The sequence below is a fragment of the Chrysemys picta genome, chromosome 3 (assembly GCF_011386835.1).
Source record: "Chrysemys picta bellii isolate R12L10 chromosome 3, ASM1138683v2, whole genome shotgun sequence".
NCBI lineage: Eukaryota > Metazoa > Chordata > Testudines > Emydidae > Chrysemys > Chrysemys picta.
Window position 1 is genome coordinate 148,631,443 of NC_088793.1, and position 11,574 is coordinate 148,643,016.

Below are 11,574 nucleotides of genomic sequence, written 5' to 3' on the forward strand. Positions count from 1 at the left end.
GTTAGGCCTCAGCTGGAGTATTGTATCCAGTTCTGGGCACCGCATTTCAAGAAAGATGTGGAGAAATTGGAGAGGGTCCAGAGAAGAGCAACAAGAATGATTAAAGGTCTTGAGAACATGACCTATGAAGGAAGGCTGAAAGAATTGGGTTTGTTTAGTCTGGAAAACAGAAGACTGAGAGGGGACATGATAGCAGTTTTCAGGTATCTAAAAGGGTGTCATAAGGAGGAGGGAGAAAACTTGTTCACCCTAGCCTCTAAGGATAGAACAAGAAGCAATGGGCTTAAACTGCAGCAAGGGAGGTCTAGGTTGGACATTAGGAAAAAGTTCCTAACTGTCAGGGTGGTTAAACACTGGAATAAATTGCCTAGGGAGGTTGTGGAATCTCCATCTCTGGAGATATTTAAGAGTAGGTTAGATAAATGTCTATCAGGGATGGTCTAGACAGTATTTGGTCCTGCCATGCGGGCAGAGGACTGGACTCGATGACCTCTCGAGGTCCCTTCCAGTCCTAGAATCTATGAATCTATGAATTGTTTGGAGCTTTGCATTCCAATGCTACAGAGCAGTGACCTGGCCATCTGGGGACCTCAGCCACTCTAGGGGAATTTTATTCTTAGCAAAGGCAAGTATGGGATCATTATAAGACAGGCCTCTCAGGATCCACTGTAATTCCTTGATGGTCCACCTCCCCTTACATCTATAAGCCACTAAAATGATATCACCACATGTCTACAGTATTTTATTATTAATAGAAAAGAAGTACCAAGAATGTGCATGGTACTTCACAGACAAGCACAAAGGTCCCCGCTCAGAGGAACTTAAAAGTTCCTGAAATCCCCAGAGAGATTTAGATTAACAACAGTGTTTTGTGAGGGGATATATCATTAAAGTTGCTAGACCGCATATCCCACTAAGGCAAAATGGGAAAGGCATGGAAAGAAGTAGTTCAGTTTTCAACTCCCATTTACACTCCATTCATCCATTCCCCTGCTCAGCCTTAACTACTTCCCTTCTCCAGCCACAGCCCAAATTCAAAAGCTAATGGTGGTAAAGCAGGGACCTGGAATGAAGTGGATCCAATGTACTCTGGCACAAAGACCTCCCCTGGCCTGTTAAGGTGGCAGCAGAGCTATGGGAAGCACATAATGCCTTGGTACCGAGCCACTCAGCCTCAATGAATGGTGTTCCAGAGAGCCAAAGTAGCAGCACCAAATTAGCCAAGTGTCTCTGTACTGACGCATTGGCATATGAAGATCTCTCCATGGTACTGCTGCCCCAGTGCACCAGAGACACTAGGCTAAGACTCTAGGCTTCCTGTCCAACCAGGGCCCCTACCACAGCCATCCCCTCCCCTGTAGGCCAGCCTCTTCTCCCAAAATACCACATTAAAATCCCTCCTCCCCTCATCTCTGCTCACCTAACAGAGCCCACCTCCATATTCCCCGCTGCTCAACCTGCCTGCCTGACCAAGGATCTGTGCAGAGGAAAGGAAGGATGGTCCACTGGTTGAGGCACTAACCCAGGCCTTGGTAGACCTACATTCAAGTCCTTGCTCTACCACAGATTCCCTACCTCAGTAGATCACTCAGGGTATGTCTACACTGCAATTAAAAACCCAGGGCTGGCCCTCACCAGCTGACTCTGGCTCACAGGCCTCGGACTAAGGGGCTGTTTAATTGTGGTGCAGACATTTGCATTCAGGCTGAAGCCTGGGCTCCAGGACCCTGCAAGGTGGTTTATCCTGAATATGGGGAATAACTTGAGGGGCCTGATTTTCTACTGCACCACGGTCTGCTCAGGCACTTTGGAGAAGGGAGCTAACACAGGGGGGATTGTCCAGCAGCAATCTCTTGCTGCTTTGAGTTCCCTTTGTACTGTGTACCTAGCACAACAGGAAAGGGACAGAAGTGGCCTATATCTAAGATAGATCAGAACAGGACTCTGTGAAATTTAGAGGTTGCGGGAGTTTGGCCAGAGGAACCCGAAGAAAGATGAGAACAGAACAAGCTTTTTAAAAGGGGCTATTTTAAAATTATTCTTTCACAAATTAGCAAGTAGTTTACGAAGGAGGTTACATAGAAAATTCAGTTGTCCTCGGAGGCCAATACTGGGCCAAACATGGAGGCTAAGTTCAATCATTCAAGTATGAAACAGATTTTAGTCTTGCTTCAAGTGCACGTTTCAGTGCAACCTTAGCTCCAAACACAAAGGACAACTTAAAGGGCCTCCCTCCACATACACACAAACACATGCACCAGCTTCCCCATAGGTAGAGAGCCACTATCACTAAAAGCACCATTTGCACTCTGCAGTGAAATAAAACAAATCTCTTTTCATCGTTTTTCACTGAGTTCACTATCATCAGTTTTATGAGTGTATTTACACACGTACTTGTGAGCATGTGTGTGTAAGAGTGGGAACGTGGCACAAGTGACAATGATTCAGATGACCTCTACTAGAATGGAAAACAGCAATCGCAAGTTCATCTGATCCCTGGGGAACTCAGGTTTTGGGACAGATACACAGACACACACCTTTAGAAACTACAGATAAGGAATGCTGTAGGCAAGAGCTCCCCCTGCTGGTCAGATGTGAATCAACAACACTGACTCCCTAGCCCGCTGTGCACCCACCCACCTGTGGCCAGTGAAAAAACCTGAGTGGACAGAGGTGAGACAGGCCAGGCCAGAACAAGGACTGGAAAAGCTCAGGGAAGCAGGATCCGTAGCAGATGTTCATACAGAACTGTATACTGCAATGGAATTGATGCTGATGGACACTTCTCCGCTCTACAGATTGAGCAGAACAGCAGCGGCTGCCGCTCATTTGTAGCCTTATTCACCTTTCACTCACACTAGTGTAAAATCAACAACAACACAACTGATGTCAATGGTATAAAACTGGAGTGAGCAAAAGAAGAATCAGGGCTCTTGTTTCTTGGAACACACAATGCTGGGCAAGAAAGATCACTGCTTCAGAACAAGTCCTGCCAGGCTATGTTCAGCAGGACTCGCAAGTAACCCATTACCCCTTTGGTAGCGCTCCTTCTCTAGCTTAACTCTTTTATTGAGCCAGGACTAGCGGGTTCCCCTTCCCTTGCTCCAACTATTGATTCCCTTCATCATTAATGTATGCTGTGGTTTTGATCTCGAACAAGCATTTTTAGAAGCGTTTTTATTGCTAAGCTAATTCTCGGCTCAAAAGCAAACCTTTGAGTCGCTTAAATGAAAGGGAGGATTAAAGCAGTCTTAAAAAATTAAACAAATAATTTAGATCCTGACTGGGTAGATCTCTCTAAACACTGGTGTGCACACACACACAAAGAAGACCAATATTCTCCCTCCCTCCCCGCACTCCTTACCATGTATCATTCTCTCCTGATGGATCTGCCAGATCTGCATTCTGCTGCCTGGTGTCAGCTCCACACACCCCAAGCCTGGAGGACATTGGCACGGTTCAGAATGAAACAACTTGCTAATGCAGCACTGGCAGCCACCACCTGGAAAAGGGTGACTGGGTCAGGGGCTCTTGCACTCCAGGCCTAGAACACTCTGGAGTGGAAAGTTTGGAAGGCTCTTCTCAGTAAGCCTGGTCTCAGCTTTGGTGAACATGCTAAACACTCAATAGAGAGACGATACACACGCCAAGGTATTTTTAGGTGAATGCACCTGCTGTGTTTCTAACAAGAAATAACATTGTACAATGCCTTTCAGCTGGAAAAAGAAAAGCGCATTACGAACAGTATACTCATTCACCCGGAACTGATAAGCAGTCACGTCTGGTGATGGCTCCCAGCAACCAGCAACCATTTTGCACCAGTAATACTAATGCCTTGTCTACACTAGAAAGTCTTCGCCGGTAGAGCTGGGTAAAATTGGAGATAAATAGTTTATTTCCCCCCCCAAAAAAAAAGTCTGTTTCAGCCCACCCAAAACCATTAGGGGATTTGACACAAATTCACCAAATAGTTTCAGCCAAAACATTTTTGCTGGACATAGACACCAGCCACAAAACTGGGGGAGGGGAAAGCTGGCTCCTTTATAACCTTTAGCCTAGTAACTAAGGCACTCCCTTGGGATGTGGGAAACCCAAGTTCAGTTCCCCTCTCTGCCTAACGTGGAGCCAGGTTTTGAACATGAGCCTCCCACATGCCAACAAAGCATCCTAGACATTGGACTATGGGGTAGCCTCAGGCAAGTCTCTTGCAATCCCGCCTCTTGACACTGGTCCATGGGATATAAATTATCAAATAGCCATTGGAGCAGGGATTTAAACTTGGATTCAAACCCTCGTAGTTGAGATGAAGCTCATACCAGTAAAAGAATCCTTTGGCTGTTATAGCTTATATCAGGTCCCTGAACAAACTGCATCTATGCGGGGGTGTTTGTTGGCACAGGTACGAAGGTTAGGGATGTAATCCTCCCCACCGCTCTCCCAACTGACATAGCTGCGCTGGCAAAACTTGTAAGTGTAGACCAGGCATAGCTAATTAGAGTGGTGTGGAGGGTTTTGTTGTTCGGGTTTGAAATTTCTTTTCTCGGTGGGGGAAATAGAAGGTGCAGTGTGGGGCAGAGAGAGAGATAAAAGAATGAAAAATAATTTCTGTAATTGAAACTGCAGCATGAATTAAGGTGAGTGGACTGGAATTATGCAAAGTGAGATCTGTGCAGGGCACTAGGGCCAATGCTCTGGCTTTTGGGAAGGGTCATAGGATCGTTAATCGCTACGTCGCAGTCTGACTTCGTACTCGAAAGAGAACGGCCCCAGCAGCTCCATGCCCCGTCACCACTGCTGATGTACCTCTTTGGTAGAAGAGACGCAGAGGGAAGAGCACCACCTACTGAACCACCTGGGCCTTTGCCTGCAGCACCTTGGCTCTTCCTTCGGAGCTGCTTGCTGTAGCCACACACCCTTCTGTCGTACTCTTTTCAAGTCATCTGAAATATGTATTTCCACAAAATCCGACAAAAACCTGACATGGTGATAATTTTATAAGCTATGTTGCTCATGTCAAATTATTCAACATCTGTCTTCGAGTTCCCACAAAAATTAGCATAGGATAGTGGTTTCTGATGACACCTATAGTGAAATATTTTGACTTCTACCAGTAAGTTGCAAACAACCTGTCAGGAGGATAATGTCAGTTTCCGAGTACTGCATATTAAAATAATCCCAGGGTTTGTTTGGAGCACAGTTCCACTGACCTAAAACAAGGCTCTGGCTACACAAAGGGAAGGAACCAACACGCTGTACAACAAGAGGAGGGCAGGAGAAGTCAAGCAGGATTTGTAGAGTGGTGCTGAGAATACTTAGCTCACTGATATTAAGGAGTTGCTGGAGATGCTCAGGAAGTGTTGGCCCAACCTGCATGCTGTGGGAGATTATGTTTATATAGCACCAGAGGCATAAATGGCAATTTATAGATATAAGACAAAGGTCTTGTGCTGAAGGGTATTTATGATCTAAATCCAATGGCTAACAAGGAAAACTGACCGACCACAGGGGAAGGGACACATTGGGTGGAGCCAAGAGAGCCACTGTATTTATACAAACTACCTACAACACACCTTCCAAAATAAAAATCAGCCAAGAAGCAGCTTACAGACACAACCCTGCTGCCAGTTGAGCCTACGGTCAAACTCATCAACTTCAGTTTAAGCAGGATCGGGTCTTAAAGAAGCAGCCCTGAAGGAAGGGATGGGCGGAATGGCAAAGAGGCTGCAAAGCAGGCCATCTGGCACTGTGGCTCAGCTGGTGGAACATCTGGACAAAGGAAGGAGAGGGAGAGGAGTTCAGATCAGCTGGCTAGAGATTAATATTACAGTGTATCTGTGTGCACTCACAGCCCAACACCGAAACACACAGAGCTTGCAAGAGATGAGGAGGAGTCCTGCTTGGGTGAAGGTGATGTAGAATCTCTAGGAACAGAGGATTGGCCTAAGAGACAAGGGTTCAGGAACCAGGAAACAAACGCAATGCATGTGTGTGTGTTAAATGAAAGAGACTGAGGGTTTGTGCACCAGCCTAGAACATGTTTCCCCAAAGCACTCATATGACAGAAGCAAGGAAAGATTCCCCACATAGATTTTTATGCTGCCTTCAGCCCACCCCATTAGACTGGGAAATCTACAGCTGATTCTCGGGGTCATGGATCTTAAGAGAGAGACATTTACTGGTCTCTTAGTCCCATTCTCAGAGGCCGAGACAGGATTACTCCATATTGCAAGCACTATGCCTGGTCAGATTTATATGACCCAAATGACAGGTCTCTTCCAGCCCCTCCTGTTAGGAGGCCATCACATCTCACATTCAGGACATTTGCCCTGATATCCAGGCTAAAAATCTTTTTCATCCCATTAGCATGTTGCTATAGTCCTTGTCTCTACCCTAAAACATTCCTGAAAGGTAGTTCTTTCTCGTCTTCTGCAGCTGGAGGGTTTTGGAGGGTTGGGGTGGAATGGACAGCAACCCACCATCTTTGACTCAGATCAAAAGCAGTATGTTACACTGTCAGCTTCTCAATGTTATCAATAAAAACACTCCATCAATGCCTGTGAACTGCTGTATGTGGAGTAAGTAGAGCAGCAGCCTAAGACAAAGCTGGAGAAGATTTTGAAGTCCACAGGGCCAACTTTAAATAAAGTGATGGAAAAAGGGCATGCCCCTTCCCCCTGCCCCATTCCCCTTCAAAAACTCCAATCAGTTATTTGTAGCGGAATAGCCGGAGAGAATCCTCCCTGCTCCACATTTTGGTTCCTTTGCTCTAAACGTTCAGAGCTACTCAGCCAGGGGAGGCATTTCCTCCTGTCAGTTTTTCTGCATTTTGGAGTATCATTTGCTAAGTGTATCACAACCTGCTGCTTGCCTCAGCGTGTGGCTTGGAGGCATGAGCGTGGCTAGCCCTCAGGAAACACACACATCATTTGGAGATGGGTCTTTCACACAGTCAACAGTGGGCTAGCAGGCGTTGTCTCTTGGCAGCCCACTGAACTGCCATACTATACAAACTGATCTGACTAGCCTCACCATGCCCTTTTAGCAAACAGGGTTGAATAGATGGAATCAGCTAATGAGGAGAGGGAAGATTATTGGGCTTCAGACACGCTTCAGTCATTATAACAAACACCAATTTGTGTAACAAGCCTCTTCAGGTAACAGGCTAAAAGTACCTTAACTCCTAATTAAATTGAATCTCCTTTGTAGGCACTTCTTTCCCTACGAAGCCTCACACACATTTTATTTATACCATCCATCTCAATAAACCTCTCCAACAACTCAGCTCTCCTAGACAGAGGTCTTTTGTGCACATCCATGGGGGGGTATTATTTAAAGGGTACATCTCATGGATATTTTATCTGGTTTAATCTGATTTAATCGCACTAGATTTACTCTAATAAAATATATTTATAGTCCTCATACAAATGCCTCTCCTCCGCTCCCATCTCCGCCATTAGAATATTGCAAAAGAAGGAAAATGTTCTGAAACAAGATTCTTGAATTCCCAAATGAAGTGCCACATGAGACAAGCATTTCAACCACAAAATACTCCAACTATATTTAGCTTGGGGCTATAGCTAGAGATTAACATTTAGGACAAAAGTAAGGGAAGCACGCGTTTCTAATCCAGTTTTAGATATTGTTGCAAATATAATGGCCTCACTCGAGCACCGGGTGAGCCAGCAATAACAGCAATTTCACATCTAAACAAACAGCTCTGGCTAGAGATTGTACAGAGCGAGTGTTAGGGGAGAGACCGGAGGAAGGATCGGAAAAGAGGATATGAAACTATTAGTCACCATAAAAGTTTGTGGTGTGCTGACTGCGGCATCCAATGTTCTGAGTTGCACTCACAGAGATAGCTCTATATTAAAAACCCTGATTCTCTTGAGATAGCGTAAGGAGGAGGGGGAAAAGGAGGCTGGGTTTTCCCTTTATTTGTGCAGTTGAAATAGCAAAATAAATATGAGTAGTGTACAGTTCTGACTTTAAAGGATGCCTTCATCTTACTGTGTCTGTCTCTCTCTCTTTCCTTCTGAAAAAAACATCAGGAAGATATTCTGAAGATCTAGTTTTGCAGCATCTCTGATAAAATATGAATTCCCTGGCATGGATGGCTGGATAAACAGTATAATAAACCACATTTGAAGGAAGGTGTATACAAAACAAGAGTGTGACAAGAGCGAGAGAGCTTAAAACTGATTGAAGAGGCCTTTTAAAGCAAAGAAAACTAGTAATAGTTGGACAGCAGCTGTCCTACTAATTAAAAATAAAAGTTTGTCTAGGAACACAATACCCATCCTCAGGGATTAAAAAACCTGCATATACCATGTTTCTGTTGCCATAAATACATTAGACTCCCCATCTCACTGCTCTTGGGCGCTTCCTCCAATGTCCCTCCAAACCTGCAATCCCTCCTCAACCCACACACACTGCAAAAAAAAAAAAAAAAAAAAAGTAAAGCCTCTACTTAAAGTAGTTATTGTACAAAACAGATCTAAACTCAAATTAACACCCCAGCCCTGAGGGGGAGAGGAAGAATCGTTTCCCATCAAAGAAATACATCATTAAAAAGTGACCTACAAAGACTTAGCCACAGTCAGTGAGACTGAACTCAGCATTACCAGAGCTCACACAAGAGATTAGCTACGTGCTCTTCAAAAAACACATAAGGATTGGGAGCCCTCTCGCTGGAGGTCTATCCTCAAAGCTCAGAGAGCTCTCCTTGTTAGAGGAAAAGGCGTATCTTCAAGAGGGACTTTATAGCAAGGCACAATGGAGTTGTAACCCATGATAAGGCAGGCTTGTTGTGGGGGGGGGGTAGTTTATTTGTTGGAAATGCAGCTCTCCTTGTAAAGCAAAAAAATGTGAGAGTCAGTAGGGGGGCGGGAGGCTGTATTTTGGAACTGCAGTGCTTGCCAAAGCAAATCCTGGGTGTACTATCAACTTGGAGCCTGTCTTCAGGACAGAGGACTGTTCTCATCAGCATGTGTTGCTGGTCAGCCCTGCTGCCCTCCTGGAAGCTGAAGGGATAAATAATCTATGTCTGTGGGAACCGTACCACGCTGGGTGTCATCTGCGCTTGCAGTTTGCTAGCTGCCTGCATTCATTTGCAAATGGGCAACAACAAAAAGCAGCTAAACCTGAGCTCTGCCAAGGAAATAATTTTAAAGAATGACAGCAAAGTAACACAGCTCAGTAGGATTTAAAGGCAAAGTCACCCCCACAGCCCTTTTCAGTTAGATCTGAGCACTGTACAGTCCTTGGGGATTTGGGGAGATGCTTTCTTAACCCAGCCAGGCGCATCCAGTCTACACCTTGATCACTGCTCCCTGAGCATCTCTCTTATCTAGCTCCTAATAGCCTCAGTGCACGTGCGCTGACTCTTGCAGCAATTACCCGGGACCCGCTCGCTTTCAAAGCCCCGAGCGCGGCGTGGACTGACATCCATCTCCTCCACCCCCTTTCAAACAAGCGCTTTTATTTTATTTGTATTTTACTACTCTCCCTGCAGCAGGTGATAGAGGGAGCTCCCAGTGCAGCGGCCCTTTGTCAAATCAGCAGGGTAATAAAAGCCAGACCGGTTAGGAGAGTATTCAACACCCAACACGCACACACCAACCGAGCTTTTTTTCACACACAGCCTCAGCGAGGAAGATTAAAGGCAAAGGAAGCCCAGCAGTAAAGAGCCAACAGACGTGGTGTCCTCGCACGAGGGAAATAAAACAGCGCAGAGGCAAACAAAACCCACAGGAAAGATTGCAACTTTGAGCTCTTGTTGCAACTGTCAGTACAAGAGTGACACTAGGTTTTGCAGCCGAATCGCTGCTCTAGAACGTCTCTTCCTTCTTGAGCAAGTTTGGAAGGGGGAGACCTGGGGCTGATCCATGTGACACAAATTGCCGCTTTCTCCTTTAAAAAGCATCGACTCGGAAAGGGTTACGCGGTGCAATCTCCCCGCTCTCGTACATTTCAGGCGGCCCGGGGGTTACAGGCAGGAATTGTGAAGTAGCGACGGGGTCTGGAAGCCCGATTGCTACATCAATCTCCTCGCTCGGGCTGCCAATAGCTGTGCCAGCATCATTTACTTTCTCCTGCAGGTGCTTTTTAACTTGGATCTGATAGCCTGGTCCGCACCCCACCCCCACTCGCCCCTCCCAAACCGGGATAGAACAATAACGTCTCTTACCATAAACCCCGTCTCCCTTGATGTACACCGGCACCACAGCCAGGAAGAAAAAAAAAATAATCTCCATCTTCAAAGCAGATCCCTCATAGCCGGCGACGAAAAGCAGCCCAAAAGGCCAGGCAGCATCCGGTGGGGGAAAGCGAGAAACAGGCGAAAGCTACTTCATCCACAGCACTTCCACCGCCTCTGAGCAGGGAGGGATCCAGGAAAGGCTTGCCCGGGCACAGAGCGCCTCAGCCCGGCCAGCGAAGTCAGCCAGCGCCGCCTGGAAGTCGCCGATCTCTGCACAGTCAACTTGGACGAAAGAAAAAAAAATAGCCCAAAATAGGAGCAATAGTTAAAAATAAACGGGGGGCGGGAGGGGAGGAGAAGAGCGGAGGAAGGTGGAAAAAAACAAACCAGGGCCCCTTCCCCTCCTCCCCCCGGGCTCCTTAGGAGCTCCAGGAAAATAAACACAACCTCACACTCACACACACAATCACACCGGAGCCCAGAAGAGACGGATCCAGCGGGGAGCAGAATCCAGATAAACTCCAGCCGCTTCTCCCTCTGCTCTGACCCGTTCCTGTCACGGGGGGAGGGGAGGGTGTCACAAAGAGACGCCAAACGCTTCCTGAACTCCCGGGCTTCCCAAACTGGCTGCCAACTGGGGCCAACTTGAGAGTCCTCGCCCTCCCGCCCGCTAAGGAGGCGCTGGCTGAAGCCCCAGGAAGGCACAAGGGGGGGGGGGAGGGAGGAGGAGGAGAAAGGAGTGGGGGGAGGGGATAGGTGACTCTCTTTTAGTCTCCAGCTCTTTTGGGGAAGGGGCGGTGCTGTCATTCATTAAATCCAGGGAGGGGGTTGTTTTGTTTTGTTTTTAACAGCAGCTCCCCCAGCTGCTGAGCTTCGGTCCCCAGCCTGAAGTTGCCCAGGTGCATCACATCAGCCCCGCTAGCCTGGGGGGAGCGAGGAATCGCTACAGCACACGCACCCTGCTTAGTGGTTTGCAGTTCAGCTTGGCTCTTCTCCCCTCCCCCTCTTGCTCCCTTCCCCCAGCCAACCTGGCAGATCTTTCTGGCTTCCGAAGTTTCCCTGAGGTCGGGTTGGCTGGTTGTGATGGGGGCTTTTAATGTGTTTTTCCCCCTTTCCCGCTAAGAGGTGCAAAGCCAGCTGAGGCTTTAGGAGGCTGGAGAAAGTTGGATTCTTCTTGAAGAAGGCTTTGGAGACACAGGTCCTGGCCCCGCCCCTTCCTCCCAAAGTGTGAAAGTCGGGGGGGGGGGTTGATTCTTTTCTTCCTTCGCCCCCACCCCCAAGATCTTGGATCCGCAGTTTCAAGCCAGTTGAGGAATCCGAGGCTCACTCTGTGTGCACTGTACAATCCAGTGCCTGGATCCAGCTTTACTTCG

The 11,574-nt window shown here is 47.1% G+C and overlaps 1 protein-coding gene across 12 annotated transcripts in view; it reads right to left on the reverse strand.

Moving 5' to 3' along the window:
- Window positions 1-11,347, reverse strand: part of MDGA1 (MAM domain containing glycosylphosphatidylinositol anchor 1) — a 208,212-nt gene extending 196,865 nt beyond the window's left edge. For 3 of the 12 annotated variants that reach the window (XM_065590543.1, XM_065590538.1, XM_065590537.1), the window contains exons 1-3: window positions 10,660-11,107; window positions 10,190-10,483; window positions 3,365-3,502 (exon numbers count right to left, since the gene is read on the reverse strand). In XM_065590543.1, coding sequence (XP_065446615.1) covers window positions 3,365-3,502; window positions 10,190-10,256 — 205 coding nt within the window. In that variant the 5' untranslated portion in view covers window positions 10,257-10,483; window positions 10,660-11,107. Of the gene's footprint in view, window positions 1-3,364; window positions 3,503-10,189; window positions 11,110-11,229 lie in introns of those variants that run through there. The other 9 variants (XM_065590536.1, XM_065590540.1, XM_065590539.1 and 6 more) reach the window with 9 other exon arrangements.
- Between the last annotated feature and the right edge of the window lie 227 nt (window positions 11,348-11,574).